The 14,769-nt window shown below is 49.9% G+C and overlaps 1 protein-coding gene across 8 annotated transcripts in view; it reads left to right on the forward strand.

Annotated features, from left to right (window-relative positions):
• COG2 (component of oligomeric golgi complex 2) overlaps positions 1-10,214 on the forward strand; it is a 33,843-nt gene extending 23,629 nt beyond the window's left edge. For 7 of the 8 annotated variants that reach the window (XM_032312576.1, XM_032312577.1, XM_032312579.1 and 4 more), the window contains 7 exons: positions 1,366-1,517; positions 3,142-3,339; positions 4,241-4,313; positions 4,606-4,748; positions 6,290-6,429; positions 7,898-8,084; positions 9,619-10,214. In XM_032312576.1, the coding sequence (XP_032168467.1) occupies positions 1,366-1,517; positions 3,142-3,339; positions 4,241-4,313; positions 4,606-4,748; positions 6,290-6,429; positions 7,898-8,084; positions 9,619-9,720 (995 nt within the window). In that variant the 3' untranslated portion in view covers positions 9,721-10,214. Of the gene's footprint in view, positions 1-1,365; positions 1,518-3,141; positions 3,340-4,240; positions 4,314-4,605; positions 4,749-6,289; positions 6,430-6,790; positions 6,953-7,897; positions 8,085-9,618 lie in introns of those variants that run through there. The other variant, XM_032312580.1, reaches the window with a different exon arrangement.
• The last annotated feature ends 4,555 nt before the right edge of the window (positions 10,215-14,769 follow it).

The raw sequence follows: 14,769 nt of genomic DNA on the forward strand, positions 1-14,769 counted from the left end.
ACAAAACAAGTGAGCAAAGGGAACAAAAGAGACAAACCAAGAAACTGGCTCTTAACTCTGGACAGCAAACTGGGGGTCACCAGAGGGGAGGGGGAAACGGGTGACAGGGATTAAGAGGACACTCACCATGATGAGCACTGAGGAATGTACAGAATCACTGAGTCACTGTATTGTATGCCTGAAACCAGTACAACACTGTATGTTAACTACGCTGGAATTAAGATTTTATTTCTTAAAGATTGATTTTTCAGAGAAAGAGAGAGTGAGCACAAGCGGGGGGAGAGGCAGGCAGAGGGAGAAGCAGGCTTAATGCTGAGCAAGGAGCCTGACTTAGGCCTTGATCCCAGGACCCCAGGATCATGACCGGAGCTGAAGGCAGACTTAAACGACTGGGCCACCCAGGTGTCCCTAAAGTGAAATTAAAATAGACGAACAAAAAACACTCTAAGAATATAGGAAGCACTCTGAAGTGTGCAAGCCTGACGATTCACAGACCTGCATCCCTGGGGCAAATAATACATTATATGTTAATAAAAATAATTAATTAAAAAGAATATAGGAAGCAGGCATTATTTTTGTTTCTGAATATAACATGGCAAGGGGATTAGCCCCTGGTGATCAGCTCTTTGTATAGCAAACTGGCTCACATCTGCTTTCGTCCCAGGCCCATGTAAAGCATCAGGTTGGCCCTTCCCTTCTGGGGGTGATTCACAACTGGGGTTCCCGCCCCAGGCCTCCAGAGCCCTGGCCCCCATCCTGGGATAGTGAGTAGGTGACAGTGGTTGGTGGGTTCCGGACATGCTTGCTTTCCATAGCGTCTCACTAATCCCGTGTCCTGTAGCCATTCCCAGTGGCCACTCACACACTGTCCAGCTACTTCTGTAGTCACGTGGGTCTCTAGGCTGCCCCACTGAGACTCCTCATGCCTGTGTGGCCAGGTCAGCCTGGACCGCGTGGTTTTAGCCTCAAAGTCGGTCTTCACCTGTTTTTGCCGGACGCGGTCATATATCCCTGACTTCTGTACATGAGCAGTGGGTTCAGGGAGAGGAACGAAGGAGCAGACAAATGCAACAGGACAGACTCGGCACCAAAGTCGAAACCCTTGCAAGGACCGCCCCTCCTGCTTGTGTTTATTGAGGTGGTATAAGATGCCTCAAAACAGATGATTTCTGAATGCTGTGTGTTTAACATTTCCCCAGCACCTGGGAGGGGGACCTGTGTAAAATTAGAGTGCGCATTGCCACGAAAGATGGGGTAGCGTGGATGGGTTAGGGCCATTTTCCCCATTCCTGAGTTACACGTTGAGAATGTTCAAGTTGAGCCTAGAGTTGGTGGTGATTCTTGACGTGTCTGTTTCCTCTCCAGCCAGCAGTCCCTTTTGCCTCCTGGCTTCTCACAGGACGTGGAGCGGCCTGCAGCGGTGCTGGTCGGCTGAGATGTTCCTCCCAGGGCTGACACATCGGCTGTGGAGGCTCACACTGCAGCTCTTGGCTCGGTACTCGGGCTTCGTCCACGAGGTGAGGGCCAGCCACGCCGCCGCTCCAGAACCACTGCTGTCAGGGATTCCAGTTTTACAAGGCCCTGTGGTCACTAGAGGTTAATCTGGAGGACGACAGTAGGCACCCTTCTCAAGTTTGTAGCCAGTGTGTGTTTCCCTTTCCCTTTTGGCTCCATGGCCTTTGTGGGCGTCTGGTGGGAAAGCTTCACGCTGACGAGCTTGTGTTCCCTCCTCCAAGCCAGAATCTTTGAGGTGCCCCCAGATTAAAACAGAGATGCTCATTTTAATGAAAAGGAGTAGAAATAAAAATACACGTTTTAATCGTATTTCTAAGTTTAAAAAAAAATCATAACGATCGTCAAGATTAAAAGGTAGGGAAATTAATTAACCTTCCCTTCATTTCAGAATATCCTACTTTTTTCCTTGTCAGGTAGTTGACTATATTAAATAGCCACATGCCCACGAAGATTTGTTAGGTTCTGTGCGTAAAGCGTCCGTTCAGCTCAGCGCGCGGGCAGGCCCCGCACCAGCATCTGGGTCTGAGAGAGAGGCCCTGCCTCCTGGACAGTCTCCGGAGACAGACAGACACGCAGCTGGTTCATTGTGTGTGATGACAATGAAAAGAGGCCGGAAGCGTGTGTTTGCTCTCAAGAACGATGACACAAAGAAGCCTCCTCTGTGGGAAGGAAGTCCTAGTTGGCATCAGAGATGAGCACGTCACCGTGTCACTGAGTGTTCTAGCGGAAGGAGCGCAGGCTTCAGTCAGAACCAAACCGAGGTTCTGCACGTCATGTTTCGTGGCCTTGGGAAGATTAGCTCTGGAGTCCCAAATTCTTCATCTGTAAAATGGGAAAACAGCTTCTATATGTGGTTGTGAGAAGTAAAGAGATAATTTGTTGACCAGCAAATTGTTGATGGAAGTACCTGGCAGATCCTGGGAGCTCAGTGGAAGCCAGTTGTTGATTTTTTTTCCCCTTTTGTCGTCTTCTGCTCAGAAGGGTCTTAGCAGACCATCAGGCTGTTTCTGAAGACCACTGTGCAGTCAGTTCTGGGGACACGGGGGCCATGAGATTCTTCAGTTCAGTCTGAGTTGGCGGCGGATGCATTCTGACCAGCCAGTAATTCTGACGTCTCTAATAAATTATCTTGCCCCAAACATTCATTTTTCCATTTTTTTCCTGATTCCAGGGTAATTCTCTCTGGTTTTTCCCTTGTAACGATACATAATTCAAGTAACACTTTTGTTTGTACTATTTGAAGCATAATGAGGCTTGGATTTTGATTTTTTTTTATCCTTACTAATTACAATGATAAATTTACCAAACACACTAGGTAAATGATTTTACCCAGTAGAGTCAATGATTTTTTTTTAATTGTGATGTTCCAGAAACTAATTTTCATTCTGTTTAGGAACCTATTTTATTTTTGCCAGTTACTTTTTATCACTGATATTAGACACAGGTTTAAGGAAGATTAAATGTACGTGGGGTTGTCGCTTGACCTCGTTTCTCCTTGTTGTGCTTCCATTAGTGAACTTGTAATACTTCGTAGATAGCTGTCACTTTATGTGAGTCACTGACCCACAAAAATGAAAGCTCAGAGATGTTGCTAGTGGAAAAATAATCATTGCAATGGTTTTCCAGCTTTTACTCAGGCCCATCTCTAATGAAAGTGCCAAGGATATCAAAAAGACTTTGGTAACTGGTAGCAAAGACCCTTCAGTTACCCAAGGAAATGGTGAAGACCAAGGAAGTGGCCCTTCAGAAACAAAGCCCACGGTCTCCATTTCCAGTACTCAGCTCGTGTATGTGGTCGCAGACCTGGACAAACTTCAGGAGCAGGTAGGCCTGTGTCCCGGAAGAATCCCAGGTGCTTGCTTCGGTGTGGCCACAGAAAGCAGTGTGTGTGCAAAGACCTGACACCATTTGGCCTCACAGGGCTTAGAACCATGGGGCCCAAGGGCACCTCGAGGGAATGTGTTCATCTGCCCTCCAAGGTGTCTCTCCAAACCCTGCGCCCACCACCAGTGGGCTGTCTGCATCCTTGCTCATCAGTCTGGTCGCAAACTGTGTGAACCTGGGGCCTCCACTTCCTCTCCCGTAGCACTGTCACAAGCCCCGAGAGAGCCCGCTCCCGTCTGCCCGTTAGTTCCGCTCACCCTGTGCAGCATGATCGCTAACAGGTTGGGGCTTAATTGTCTCTACCCCACTTGACCTGACCATATCATTTCCTGGCAACTTTAGATCGTCAGCTGTACTTTGAAAGTGCTCAACTGTTAAAACTTCTGCCTCTTTTTCCCCTGGATAGGGCCCCATATTTGGGGGCCTTTATCATTACTTAAGAGGGCTTTGTGGGCCGAATTTGGGTGCGAGTGCTCTGGTACATAAATCTGCTTTCCTCCGGTTTAAATATGTTGTGGTGCTCGAACAAATCACATGTTTTGAGTAAAAACATGGTCTTCATTGTAAGCTTGTTTTGGGACCGGAGAGAACCACAGGACAGGAAATGGTTTTCATAGTCCTTGGCCTGTTGCTAGCCGAGCACTGCCGTTTCATGTGATGTTTCTCTTATATTGTGAAAGCGTTAGAAATTCTCCTTTCTTCTGACAAAAATGACAGAAATTCCTGAGTTTAGTTTCATCATTCATTAACAATATTTTAGAGTTTATAGATGCAAATAGAATTGCCTCTTCCTTTGATTTCTGAAAAGTAACTGAATATATAAAGTGCATATTTATTTCAGCTTCCAGAACTCTTGGAAACAATCAAGCCAAAACTTGAAATGATTGGCTTTAAGAATTTTTCTTCTATCTCAGGTAAAAAAAATGAATCTTTAGACCCAGCAAATCTTTGAATAAGAAATAATTTAAAATAAAACTTTACAGACTATAGGATATATTTACCATTTTCTTCTCTCGTTGTAAATCCTTGGTTGTTTCTATATTCTGTTCTGTGATTTTAACTTCTCTAAATGAGATACTTTGTTTAATTCTAATGATTTGATTTTATTTACTGTCATATACTCTCTAAATACCATGACACTGTCTAAATTCAGATTCACATCTGGGCCTGAGTAAGTGGTTACATTTAATCTTTATGTCTCTACAGCAGCCCTGGAGGACTCCCAGATGTCTCTGTCAGCCTGTGTTCCTGCCTTGAGTAACAGAATCATCCAAGACTTAAGTGAGTCTTGTTTCAGTTACCTGAAAAGTGCCCTGGAGGTCCCCAGGCTTTACCGAAGAACCAATAAGGTTAGCAGCACTCAGTGAAAAGAATTCCAAGCTGGGGAAATACAGAGCAGGAAAGCCACGGAGGGAGGGAGTGGTTGAGCAAGACCCAGGACAGCCCAAGACAGACCTAATCGGCCTCATCCAAAGAGTCTTTATTTGCTGGAGGGGGACCACACAGGTGAATGGTTACAGTCAGCTGCTTTGAGAATTGGACTCAGACTATACAGACTTTTTCTGGATGCCTTTGGCCTTAAGGAAAGATAAAGAAAAGATAAAGATAAAAGAAAAGATAAAGAAAGATTTCAAAAGAAAGCATTTTAAGAAAATATCTTTAACTCCTATACTCTTTTGGTCTTTGAATCTTTTATTTGAAAAACTTTGAATTTACCTTGTTCCCTTCATACTGTCCTAGCAAGTACCAGCTTCCTCCGGTTCTTTAACTTAATAAGATTTGAAAAGCTGTGTTAAGAACATGGAAAGCATTTATGAGATGGAAAAGCGTGCACACACGCTGGTGTTCAAAGTCAAATTCTCCTGTTGTCACGTTTTATAGAATGGCGACTTGGGGACTTCTTTTGGACCAGTGGTCTTAGTTTCCCCTCCTGAATTCTTGTTTTCAGGCATTTCTCATCTCATTCTGGCTACGTGTCACTTAATTTTCCATCGAGTTTCTTTTTTCACAATTGTAGAGTTGGATGTTAGGCTAAAATTATTTTTAAGAACTATGACAATTTCCTAAGATGCTGTGCTGTTTTGGAGTGTCCCTGGGGCAGCCTCTGCCTGTGCTAATCGTGGGTCTTGTCCCGTTCGTGCTGGCCTTCCTGTTCGACTCGGTGTTCCAGAGGCAGAGAGGGCTGAACCGAGCTGGGGTGAATCTCCTTTGTGGTGCTTTTTCTTCTCCTTTTAAAATCTGGGGTGTGCGTTAGGATTGCCGCTTCCAACAAGAGTACTTTCTCACCTGGCTTCCTCTTTCTGGTCTGACTTGAAGCTCCCACTTCAAAGTGGGGGAGAGACCTACTTTATGTTCCAAATACATTAATTTCCTTTTAGTAAGCTACCGGCTTTCCCCGTCTGTTCAGTACGACGTTATGTATTTACCAGGTGCAGGTGGGTCAGATACTGTCATTTGTTCTAATATAAAGTGAATGCCAGTGGCCTTGTCTGCCCCTGAAGAAGCTAAAACTAAGGAAAGTCAAATTAGGAACCCTAGATCCGTGCTCCTCTGGCTGCCCACCGGCGGCGTTAGCGCCACCTGGTGGGAGCTCATTAGAAATGCACTGTCCCAGACACAGCCCCCCCCCCCCATCATCCCCATCCATCCCCGTGCATGTTCTCTTTCTCTCTCCATCTCTGGCTGGAAACGTGACTTTTCCCTTGCTTTACCGGACCCCCTCCATTCTCCAGGTGTCTTTCTGTAGACAACACTAGTGTGCCTTCTGGAGAGGGAGGGACTTTGTACCTGTCTCAAAACTGGTCGGTCAGTAGCACCTCTGTGAAGTTTGAGTAACTTACTCTTTTTTTTTTCCTGTGTACTTTTGTATCCCCCACCGTCGTTATTCCAGGAGGTGCCCACAGCAGCCTCCTCGTACGTGGACAGTGCTCTGAAGCCCTTTCACCAGCTTCAGAGCGGGCACAAGGATAAGCTCAAACAGGCAATAATTCGGCAGTGGCTGGAAGGCGCCCTTTCTGAGAGCACTCATAAGTAAGTACCCGAGGAGCATGCGATTCCAGACTTTCTTAGAAAAGCTCTGAGTCAGAGACCACGGAGGCCCTGGGGGGTTGCATGTGGACAAGGTGGGGAGCCCATCTAGTCAGCGGGTCGCTGGACAAGCCACGTGCGGGTGCTCAGTCCTTCCGTTTGTGTTGATGGCTCAGCCGCGCTCTCGCCGCTCACCCTGCACCAGACCGCGTCGGGCCACCTGCCTCCCGGCCTCCCTGGGGCTCACACGGGCCCTGCACCTCCCTGGGCATGCCCAGGTCTTGCTGTCCGTGATGCGCCTCATGTGGGCCTCTTTGTGCAAGTCCAGGCTTACTTTTCCTTTCAAGATCCTCTCTCTCCTCAGCTGTGTCTGAAATGGCTCTGATCACGCCGCATAATCCAAGGCTTCTACCTTCGAGGCCGCTGCAGTCTACACGAGAAAACAGACATTCGGAACTGTCATTACAACGGAGAAATGCTCCGTGCCTCCAACCCCGCAGTCCTTGAAAATACAAGGAGGTCTTTAGCATCCCTGTGATTGTCTCCTCATTTCTCCCTTAATCAGCTCTTCCCCTGATGCCAGCCTTGGCTTATGTCAAAAGAATATTATTCACTTTTATTATTGAATTTTGTTTAATTATTTTGCACTAATACTTGATTTATTTCAGTCTCATCTGAATTAAGTGAAATCTGTGTGTTAATTTAGGACATAACAGTGAGTTACAATATTGCTTTTGTGGGCAAATACATTCCAAGTGCCAAGTAACCAGCTTGTAAACAAAGTTTTGAAAAGCAATTCATTTATAATTGGCTAATTATATTGAGACTACTGTGAAGGTAATTTATTTTATTTAGAAATTTGAAATCCTTCCATTCTTTAAAAGATGGACTCTTCCAAGAACTGACTAAATGAATCTGTTACTTGCACTTGGGGAATGAACTCCAGCTACTTACTCTTCAAGTAGGAAAGACCATTTGGCCCACAGTTTCCTCTTAGCGTTCGGGGGTAAAATTGTACACAAGTCCACGTACATATTTCTTCAGTTCTGAGGGAATGCAGTGTTAGAGAGTCAAGACCCGCCCTTTAGGGGCACCTGGGTGGCTCAGTTAAGCATTTGCCTACGGCTCAGGTCAGGCTCAGGTCACGATCCCCAGGTTCTGGCTCGAGCCCCGCATCAGTTCCCCCGCTGAGCGAGGAGCCTGCTTCTCCCCCTCGCTCTGCGCCTCCCACTTTGTGCACTCTCTGTCTCGCTCTTTCAAATAAATAACATCTTTTAGAAAAAAAACAAAAAACTTTTTTTTTTTTCAGTCTTAAGAAACATTGAGAAATCTACCATGGCAGATTTTTTTTAAATTGGAAATGAATTTTTAATCCTAAAAATCTCTTCTTTGGGTCCACAAAGCCAGTTCCCCTGTTTGGGGAGGCACACAAGCACCTCGGCCTCACCAGTGAGTGTGTCCTGTGCTCCAGGTATTACGAAACTGTGTCAGACGTCCTGAGCTCGGTGAGGAAAATGGAGGAGAGCCTGAAAAGACTGAAACAAGCCAGGAAAAGCACTCCCACCAACCCCGTCGGTCCCAGCGGCGGCGGCGGCATGAGCGACGATGACAAAATCCGGCTGCAGTTGGCCTTGGATGTGGAGTACCTAGGAGAGCAGGTAAGGCCCAAGCCGTCGTCCGCATGATGCCTCTGATGAGGGCCCCTCGGTGTCTTGGGGGCTCGCCTGAGCCCACACGTGCTGCCTGGGGGAGGTGGGGGTGTCCACCTCTGGGGCTAGAAGAGTAGGTCAGGTCCCCAAAATACTTGAAGGAAAAGGATGTGCACAAGCAGATACTAAAAATTGACAGTTGCAGTCCTACCACCTCTGTTCAGCTCGGGCGCTTGTGAGTGTGAGCATGAGTATGAGTGTGAGTATGAGCTCACAGACGGAGATGCTGTCCTGTTTTTCTGCCTCCTAGAAAATGCCCAAGACGCAGTCAGGTGGTTAGAATAACGAGAAAAGCATGAGCCCATGGATTTCTCAGTGTGGCCCTTGAGAAATCCTCTGAGCCTGACCTCTTTGCATCCCTGGCTGAGTTCTCTGTTTCCATCGAACCCGGGCTTTAGGGTCACGTGGGTAGATGAGCGATACTATACCTAACGTCTCTTAGGAGGCAGATCCAGGTTCTGTGCAAGGCCTCTGTTCACACTGAGGTGACTTGCTCAAGGATCAAGAAACTTCTCATCTTTGAGAAGCTGGCCTTCTAAACCATTTAGGCTCATGGAATGGCACAGGTCCTCTGGGAAGGTCTTTTGCCGGAGGAAAAGAGGTGAGATCCTGAAATCTCCATCAGGAGATGGTTGGCTTTCTAGCTCATTGAGGACTCCTGCAGAGCTAAATTTTGCTGCTTTGAGGTGAATTTAAAGATAGGTCTATTCTGGCAGAAGTCCATTGTCCTGTTTTTTTATTTCACAAGAGAAAGTTAGAGTCTTTTTACAAGTAAGACAATTTGTTACAGCAACGCAAAGAACAAAGAAGCCAAAGAAAGAAGGGGAGGAGTGGGGGGGGGGGGTAGCAGCAGAGGGACAAAAGGAAATGGGAGTCATTGGTCCCGGTCCCCAGAGGAGCAGCAGCATGCCAGCAGATTCTTTATACTTGCTGCAGATTTTTCCAGATTTTCCTGTGCATGTGTGCGTGTGGTGTTTGTAGCTGCCGTTCACAAAAGCGGGGACACGGTGTGCCACGACTCGGTTGCCACGGTAATCCATGGCGTTCGCCCCGCCACAGCATCTGCAATTCATCAGATTCTGAGGAGGGGTTGGTGGTGGCGTGTGAAGAAACGAAGAGCTCAGGCCAATGCTTTTTTGAAAACTCTCCATTTTAAAAAGATAGTTCGCTTTATTATTCTTTGTGTGAATTTTCTTTCGCAGTCCACAAAAGAGGCTCTCAGGCTGGTAAGAGCCCGGTGTGACCGACTAAGATAAATGAACATGCTGGCTTCTGAGAATGCCAAGTGTTCAACCCCAAAAGTGAAGCTTGATGATGAGTCAGCCCTTTGCTGTGAGGGAGAAATACTCCGGCAGTCATTGGGGAGTGCCCTTTTTCTGGATTCCTGGGGGCTGGGGGTGGGGGGCTGTTCTGTGTGTCCTTTCATAAGGGGCTTTTGTTTGCATTCAGACGGAGGCCTCATTCACTCTTGTGGCCTTTGCAGATTCAAAAGATGGGCCTGGCGACAAAGGACATAAAGAGCTTCTCTGCCCTCACGGAGCTGGTCGCTGCAGCCAAGGACCAGGCAACAGCAGAACAGTCCTGAGCATTTTGGAAGAGCCCACAGGGAGGGGAGAGCAGGCCGTGGAGCCCAAGGGGAAGAAAGCGGCTCTGTCCCCTCCCCAAGTCTCCGTGGCCCAGAAGTGGTGCACCGTGTCTCCAGCCACACGCCACCACCAACACCACTGCTCTCCGCACATCGGGTGTCCTGTCACCCGAGCAGAACACAGAAGCCTTTTTCCGTTGTATGGAAGATCGTTTTTAAGACACTTGAAACTTTCTACTATAGTTTACAGAGCAAATTATTTTATTTTTATTGTAAATCTTAGCATGGAAGAGCCGATTTCTAAAACGGGACTCCAGTACGTAGAGCCGCGGGGGGCTGCGGAAAGTTGGCCCCAGGACCGGCTGCGGGGAGCGCCCGCCTGCAGGGGGACCGCGCGCAGGGGACGATCCTCTGAGGGAGGCGGCCTCCGTCTGCCGGCGCAAAGCAGGAGGAGAGACGCGTTTCCTGAATAAAAGACGTGTCTGCCGAAAGCACATGCAGTTTGGGGTTGTGGGTGAGCGCGGGTGAGGTGGCGTCCCCAGCAGAGGGAGAGGCTACAGGGCGTCAGGAAGCCGGGGGGGTGGGGGGTGGGGGGCCACTGCCCACCCACCTACCAAGGCGCCGCTCCTCCCTCTAGCGAGATTTCCTCGCATCTCAGAGTCCCTTGGTTCATAGGCCGCTCCGAGCGGGAGGAAAGCAGGGCTTGGAGCCGTCAGCAGTTACTCTGCTGTTCGTTTTCAGCCATGATGAGGCCGAGCTGGGGAACGGGGGCATGAGAGGAGCCCCAGTAGGGGCGGCAGGAGCTCCAGTGAGGTCGTGCGGCTTCCGCTGTGTTCTGGGGCCTGGAGAGCACTGGTCACAGCCCTGCGCGCCCTGCCCCGGCTGGAGAGGCTCTCACCTGCCGGGACCAGGGTCCGGTGGGCCGCGGCCCGGTGCTGGAAGCAGAAGGGACTCGGTGTCAGGGTGGGCGCTCGCACAGCCCCGGGAGCCGGCTCAGCCGTCTACACAAGCTGTTGCCTCTGCGGGTGCTGGGCCTGTAGGCCACGGGGGCGGTCGGGACGGTGCGCTGGAGGGGACGGAAGTGAGAGCGATCGAGGCTGACCTGGAGCCAGTAGAGATAAGCCCGCACCCACGTTCATCTCCTGCTGCCCCCATACCCCAAGCTCTATAAAGGGGTCTACAGAAGTCGTGCTTTCTCGAAGCTGCACACGCCCCTGGCCCAGGATTTGCAGGGGCCCTGCCACCCCGTGCCAGCAGGCGGGCCTGCAGCCCCACAGGACCTGTGTGAGCTACCACAGGGGCCGGCCCAGCACTCACCTCTGCGGGTACACTTGGGCCCTCGTGGGTAACGCCAGCCTCCTGCCATGCTGGCCAGGGCCCTCCGGAGCCGAGACCCTGTCGCCAGCCCAGCACTAGTCAAGGCCAGCCTCGGTGTGTCCCCTCGGCCTGGCTGCTTTGCCTTTCTCCTTTGTCTCAAAACAGGGTTGACAGGGATCCAATATATTTAGCCCTTCCAACCCCCCACTGTCCCCCTATGCAGATGAGGAAACAGAAATTAAGGAGTTAGGATAACTAACAAGTGGAATTTCAATCCAACCAAGCTAGTCCCAGGGTCCAGGGTTCCCCACTAGGTAATTCTCCCTCCTTAATAGGAGCCTCGGAACAGAGAAGCTGCTACTGCAGGGCTGGGGCCCAGGCTCGGCCTAGGTCCGGTAACACCATGCTCTGGGCTCATTTCAGCATAGCTACACACTTGGGGTCCTGATGCTGGTTTCTAGGCTGAAGAAACAGTCTTTAATGAAAAGCAGAAAGTTCTAGAACACTTATCCCTGGCTTCCCCAGAACGTCTGTGTCAATGTATGTTCTGTTAGGTAACTTTGCCTTGAAGAAGGCAAAGAGACCACCATGTGGTCTCCCCCTCGGCAGCGGCAGCCAACTGGGAAAGGAAAAGCACATGGAGGGCCACGCTGGGGGGTGGTGGGGGTGGCCCCGCGTGGGAGAGCCCAGCACAGTCCTGTGGCCGGAGCTCAGCCCGTGGGGACTGGAAACTGGTCTGGCTGTGTGTCCAGGAGGACCAAGAGACGGACGCTGATCCTGGAGCTGCTTCCGACTTGCCCCCGCGCTCCTGATGGGCGTCTGTACCGGTGACTCTGCAGCATCCTGGACTTCTCTAGGGAGTCGCCGCCAGCAACCAAGCAGCTCAGCCACCAAGCACGTGCGGAAAAGGCTGCCCCGGGGTCCTCAGGCCTCTCCTGGTGGGCTAAAGCAGGGCTTCTGTGCAGTGTGGACACCGGGCAACAGCAGTGTTCAAGATCCCAGAAAGAAGGGAAACTGAGCCCCGTGTGGACGGCGGCCAGGCCCCAGCACAGGAGGACCCAGAGTGTGGCGGCTCTGGTTTGAGAGAGTTTGGAGTTGGGGGTGCTTGGGAGGCCAGAACTTGGGGGTAGAGTGTGGAGAGGAAGGAGGGTGGCTCTCGTATAGGTGGGTGCTGACTAGCTGTGTGGGCAGGTGTGGCCAGGAGGCCACGAAGGCGAGGAAGGGAGCAAGTAGAACAATCCTCCGAGCTCGGTGTTCCCGGAATGGAAGGTTTCTCACAGGGGCCATGAGGAGGGTCCTTGGAGGGATATGGCCTCAGGGGTGGCACCAAATTAGCCTAAAGTGCTGGCTGGTCTCAACCCGCTTAACGGAGCTTACAAATGAGCCTCAGAGGATAACTTTCCAGGTAACTCAACAGAAGTGTGCAGTAACCTAGGGAGGGACGTGGGCTACGGGACCCCCACTCCCTTGAAGTGATGGAGTCACTGACATTCAAAACACACGGTGTTTGAGGGTCTCCCTGAGGGACCCTGAACGTCTACTCATTCTGCAGCTTTAAGAAATCACATGATGGGGGCACCTGGGTGGCTCGTTGGTGAAGTGTCTGGCTTCGGCTCAGGTCATGACCTCAGGGTCCTGGGATCGAGCCCCGCATCAGACTCCCTGATCTGCGCAGGGTCTGTTTGTCCCTCTCCCTCCACCCCTCCCCCTGCTGGTGCTCTCTTGGTCTCTCTCAAAGAAATAAATAGAATCTTTTTTTTTTTTAAGATTTTTTTAAAAATTTATTTATTTGAGAGAGAGCATGAGAAGGGAGAAGGTCAGAGGGAGAAGCAGACTCCCCATGGAGCTGGGAGCCCGATGCCAGACTCGATCTTGGGACTCCAGGATCATGACCTGAGCTGAAGGCAGTCACTCAACCAACTGAACCACCCAGGCATCCAAATAAATAAAATCTTGAAGAAAAAAAAAAAAATCATGGACGCCTGGGCACCTGGGAAGCCTCTGCCTTTGGCTCAGGTCATGATCTCAGGGTCCTAGGATCGAGCCCTGCATCTGGCCCTCTGCTCAGCAGGGAGCCTGCTTCCTCCTCTCTCTCTCTGCCTGCCCCTCTGCCTACTTGTGATCTCTCTCTGTCAAATAAATAAATAAAATCTTAAAAAAAAAAATCACGGCAAAATGGTGACCACACAAAAACCTGCACACGATATTTATAGCAGATTTTATTCATAATTTCCAAAAAATATTGGAAACAACCAAGTTGTCCTTCAGTATGGGGATGGATAAATCAAAGGGTGGTCCATCCAGGCAGTGGAATGTCATTGGTGCTAAAAAAGAAATGAGCTATCAAGCCATGAACAGGTACGGAAGCATCTTAAATGCATATTGCTAAGAGAAGGTGATCTGGAAAGACTGCATACTGTAGGATTCTAGCTACACGACTTTCTGGAAGAGAATGTCTCCCTAGGGAGGCGGTTAAAGGGTCAGTGGTGCCAGGAGTCATGGGGTATAAACAGGTAGGGCACAGAGGGTTTTTAGGACACCAAAAATCTCACCTATTAGTATATGAGAACTCTGTAGTTTCTCTTCAGTTTTGCTGTGAGTCTAAAACTGCTCTAAAAAATAAATCCTATTGGAAAAAAAAAGATCACATGGGATGATATTCAAATCCACCATCTATCTAAAGCCCAAAGCCTTCAGTACATGTTTCAGAGATCCGAATTTTTCAGTTTGGAAACGTAACGTGATTTCCATCTCGGGTACCATGGGGCCACCTGGAACGCATCTGCTCATCAAACACTGATCTTCCTGCAGCAAATTCAGGACCCGTCACACTTCCATAAACTTCTGTCACTCAAGGATCTTAAGCAGCCTCGTGTCTGTTCAGGTTGGGGTTTGCTGCCAAATGAATGAAAAAAGCCGTAAAGATCTGGGCTCCGATGCGCTTCCTTGGTGGGCAGGGAAGCAACCTGGGCCACCGTCCCTGCCGGCCCCACCCGTGCCCAGACTGGAGGGGATCAGAGCTACGGAATCATGCCTGTGTCTACGGGAGGGGCGCTTGGCACCCCCAGGAAGACTTAGAACTGAGTGAAGAATGGTGTAAGAGAAACAGACCCCCAGAAGTGATACCTGTGTGTGAAGCAATCTGCAGAATGTTGGTATTTTGTATCCTGGGAACATGCTGACCCACTGCCCGTTTATAAAAGAGCTGAAGGACAAAAGCAGCTGTGGGTCGGTTGGCAACCCCGTACTACTAGCAGCTCCCCCGAGACCCAGTGGCCCCAGCAGCAGGAGAAACGCACTTGTCCGCTGCCAGCTGCTTTCTAAAATACGGGGAAGAGCACCGACATCCCCTTCCTCTGGCTGCTGCATGGACACTTGTGTCTCCGCAAGCCGCCTCGAGACCACGGTTCATGAGTCAGATTGACGGCAGCGACGGTGGCTCGGGCTCCCTGCCCGCACCCGTGTGTCAGTACAGGGACAAGATGCACCTGTAGCGCACACACGCGTCTAGACTGCTGTCCATCTGTACGTAGTCGCTTCAGGAGCCATGGGAGAAGCTGTCAGGGTTAGTTCCGACTGAAGATGCGTCCTCCCCCTGAGAGCAGGAATCCGGGAGCCAGTGCTGCTGGCTGTGGCCCTGGCCCTTCTAGAAGCTTGTGCTGGGAGGGGATTCTGTGCTGTCCCTAATCTGAAGTCCAGTGTGCATTTGAGGGCCACCGGGAAGATGCAAGA

Source organism: Mustela erminea, chromosome 14 (genome assembly GCF_009829155.1).
Source record: "Mustela erminea isolate mMusErm1 chromosome 14, mMusErm1.Pri, whole genome shotgun sequence".
In the NCBI taxonomy this organism is placed as follows: Eukaryota; Metazoa; Chordata; class Mammalia; order Carnivora; family Mustelidae; genus Mustela; species Mustela erminea.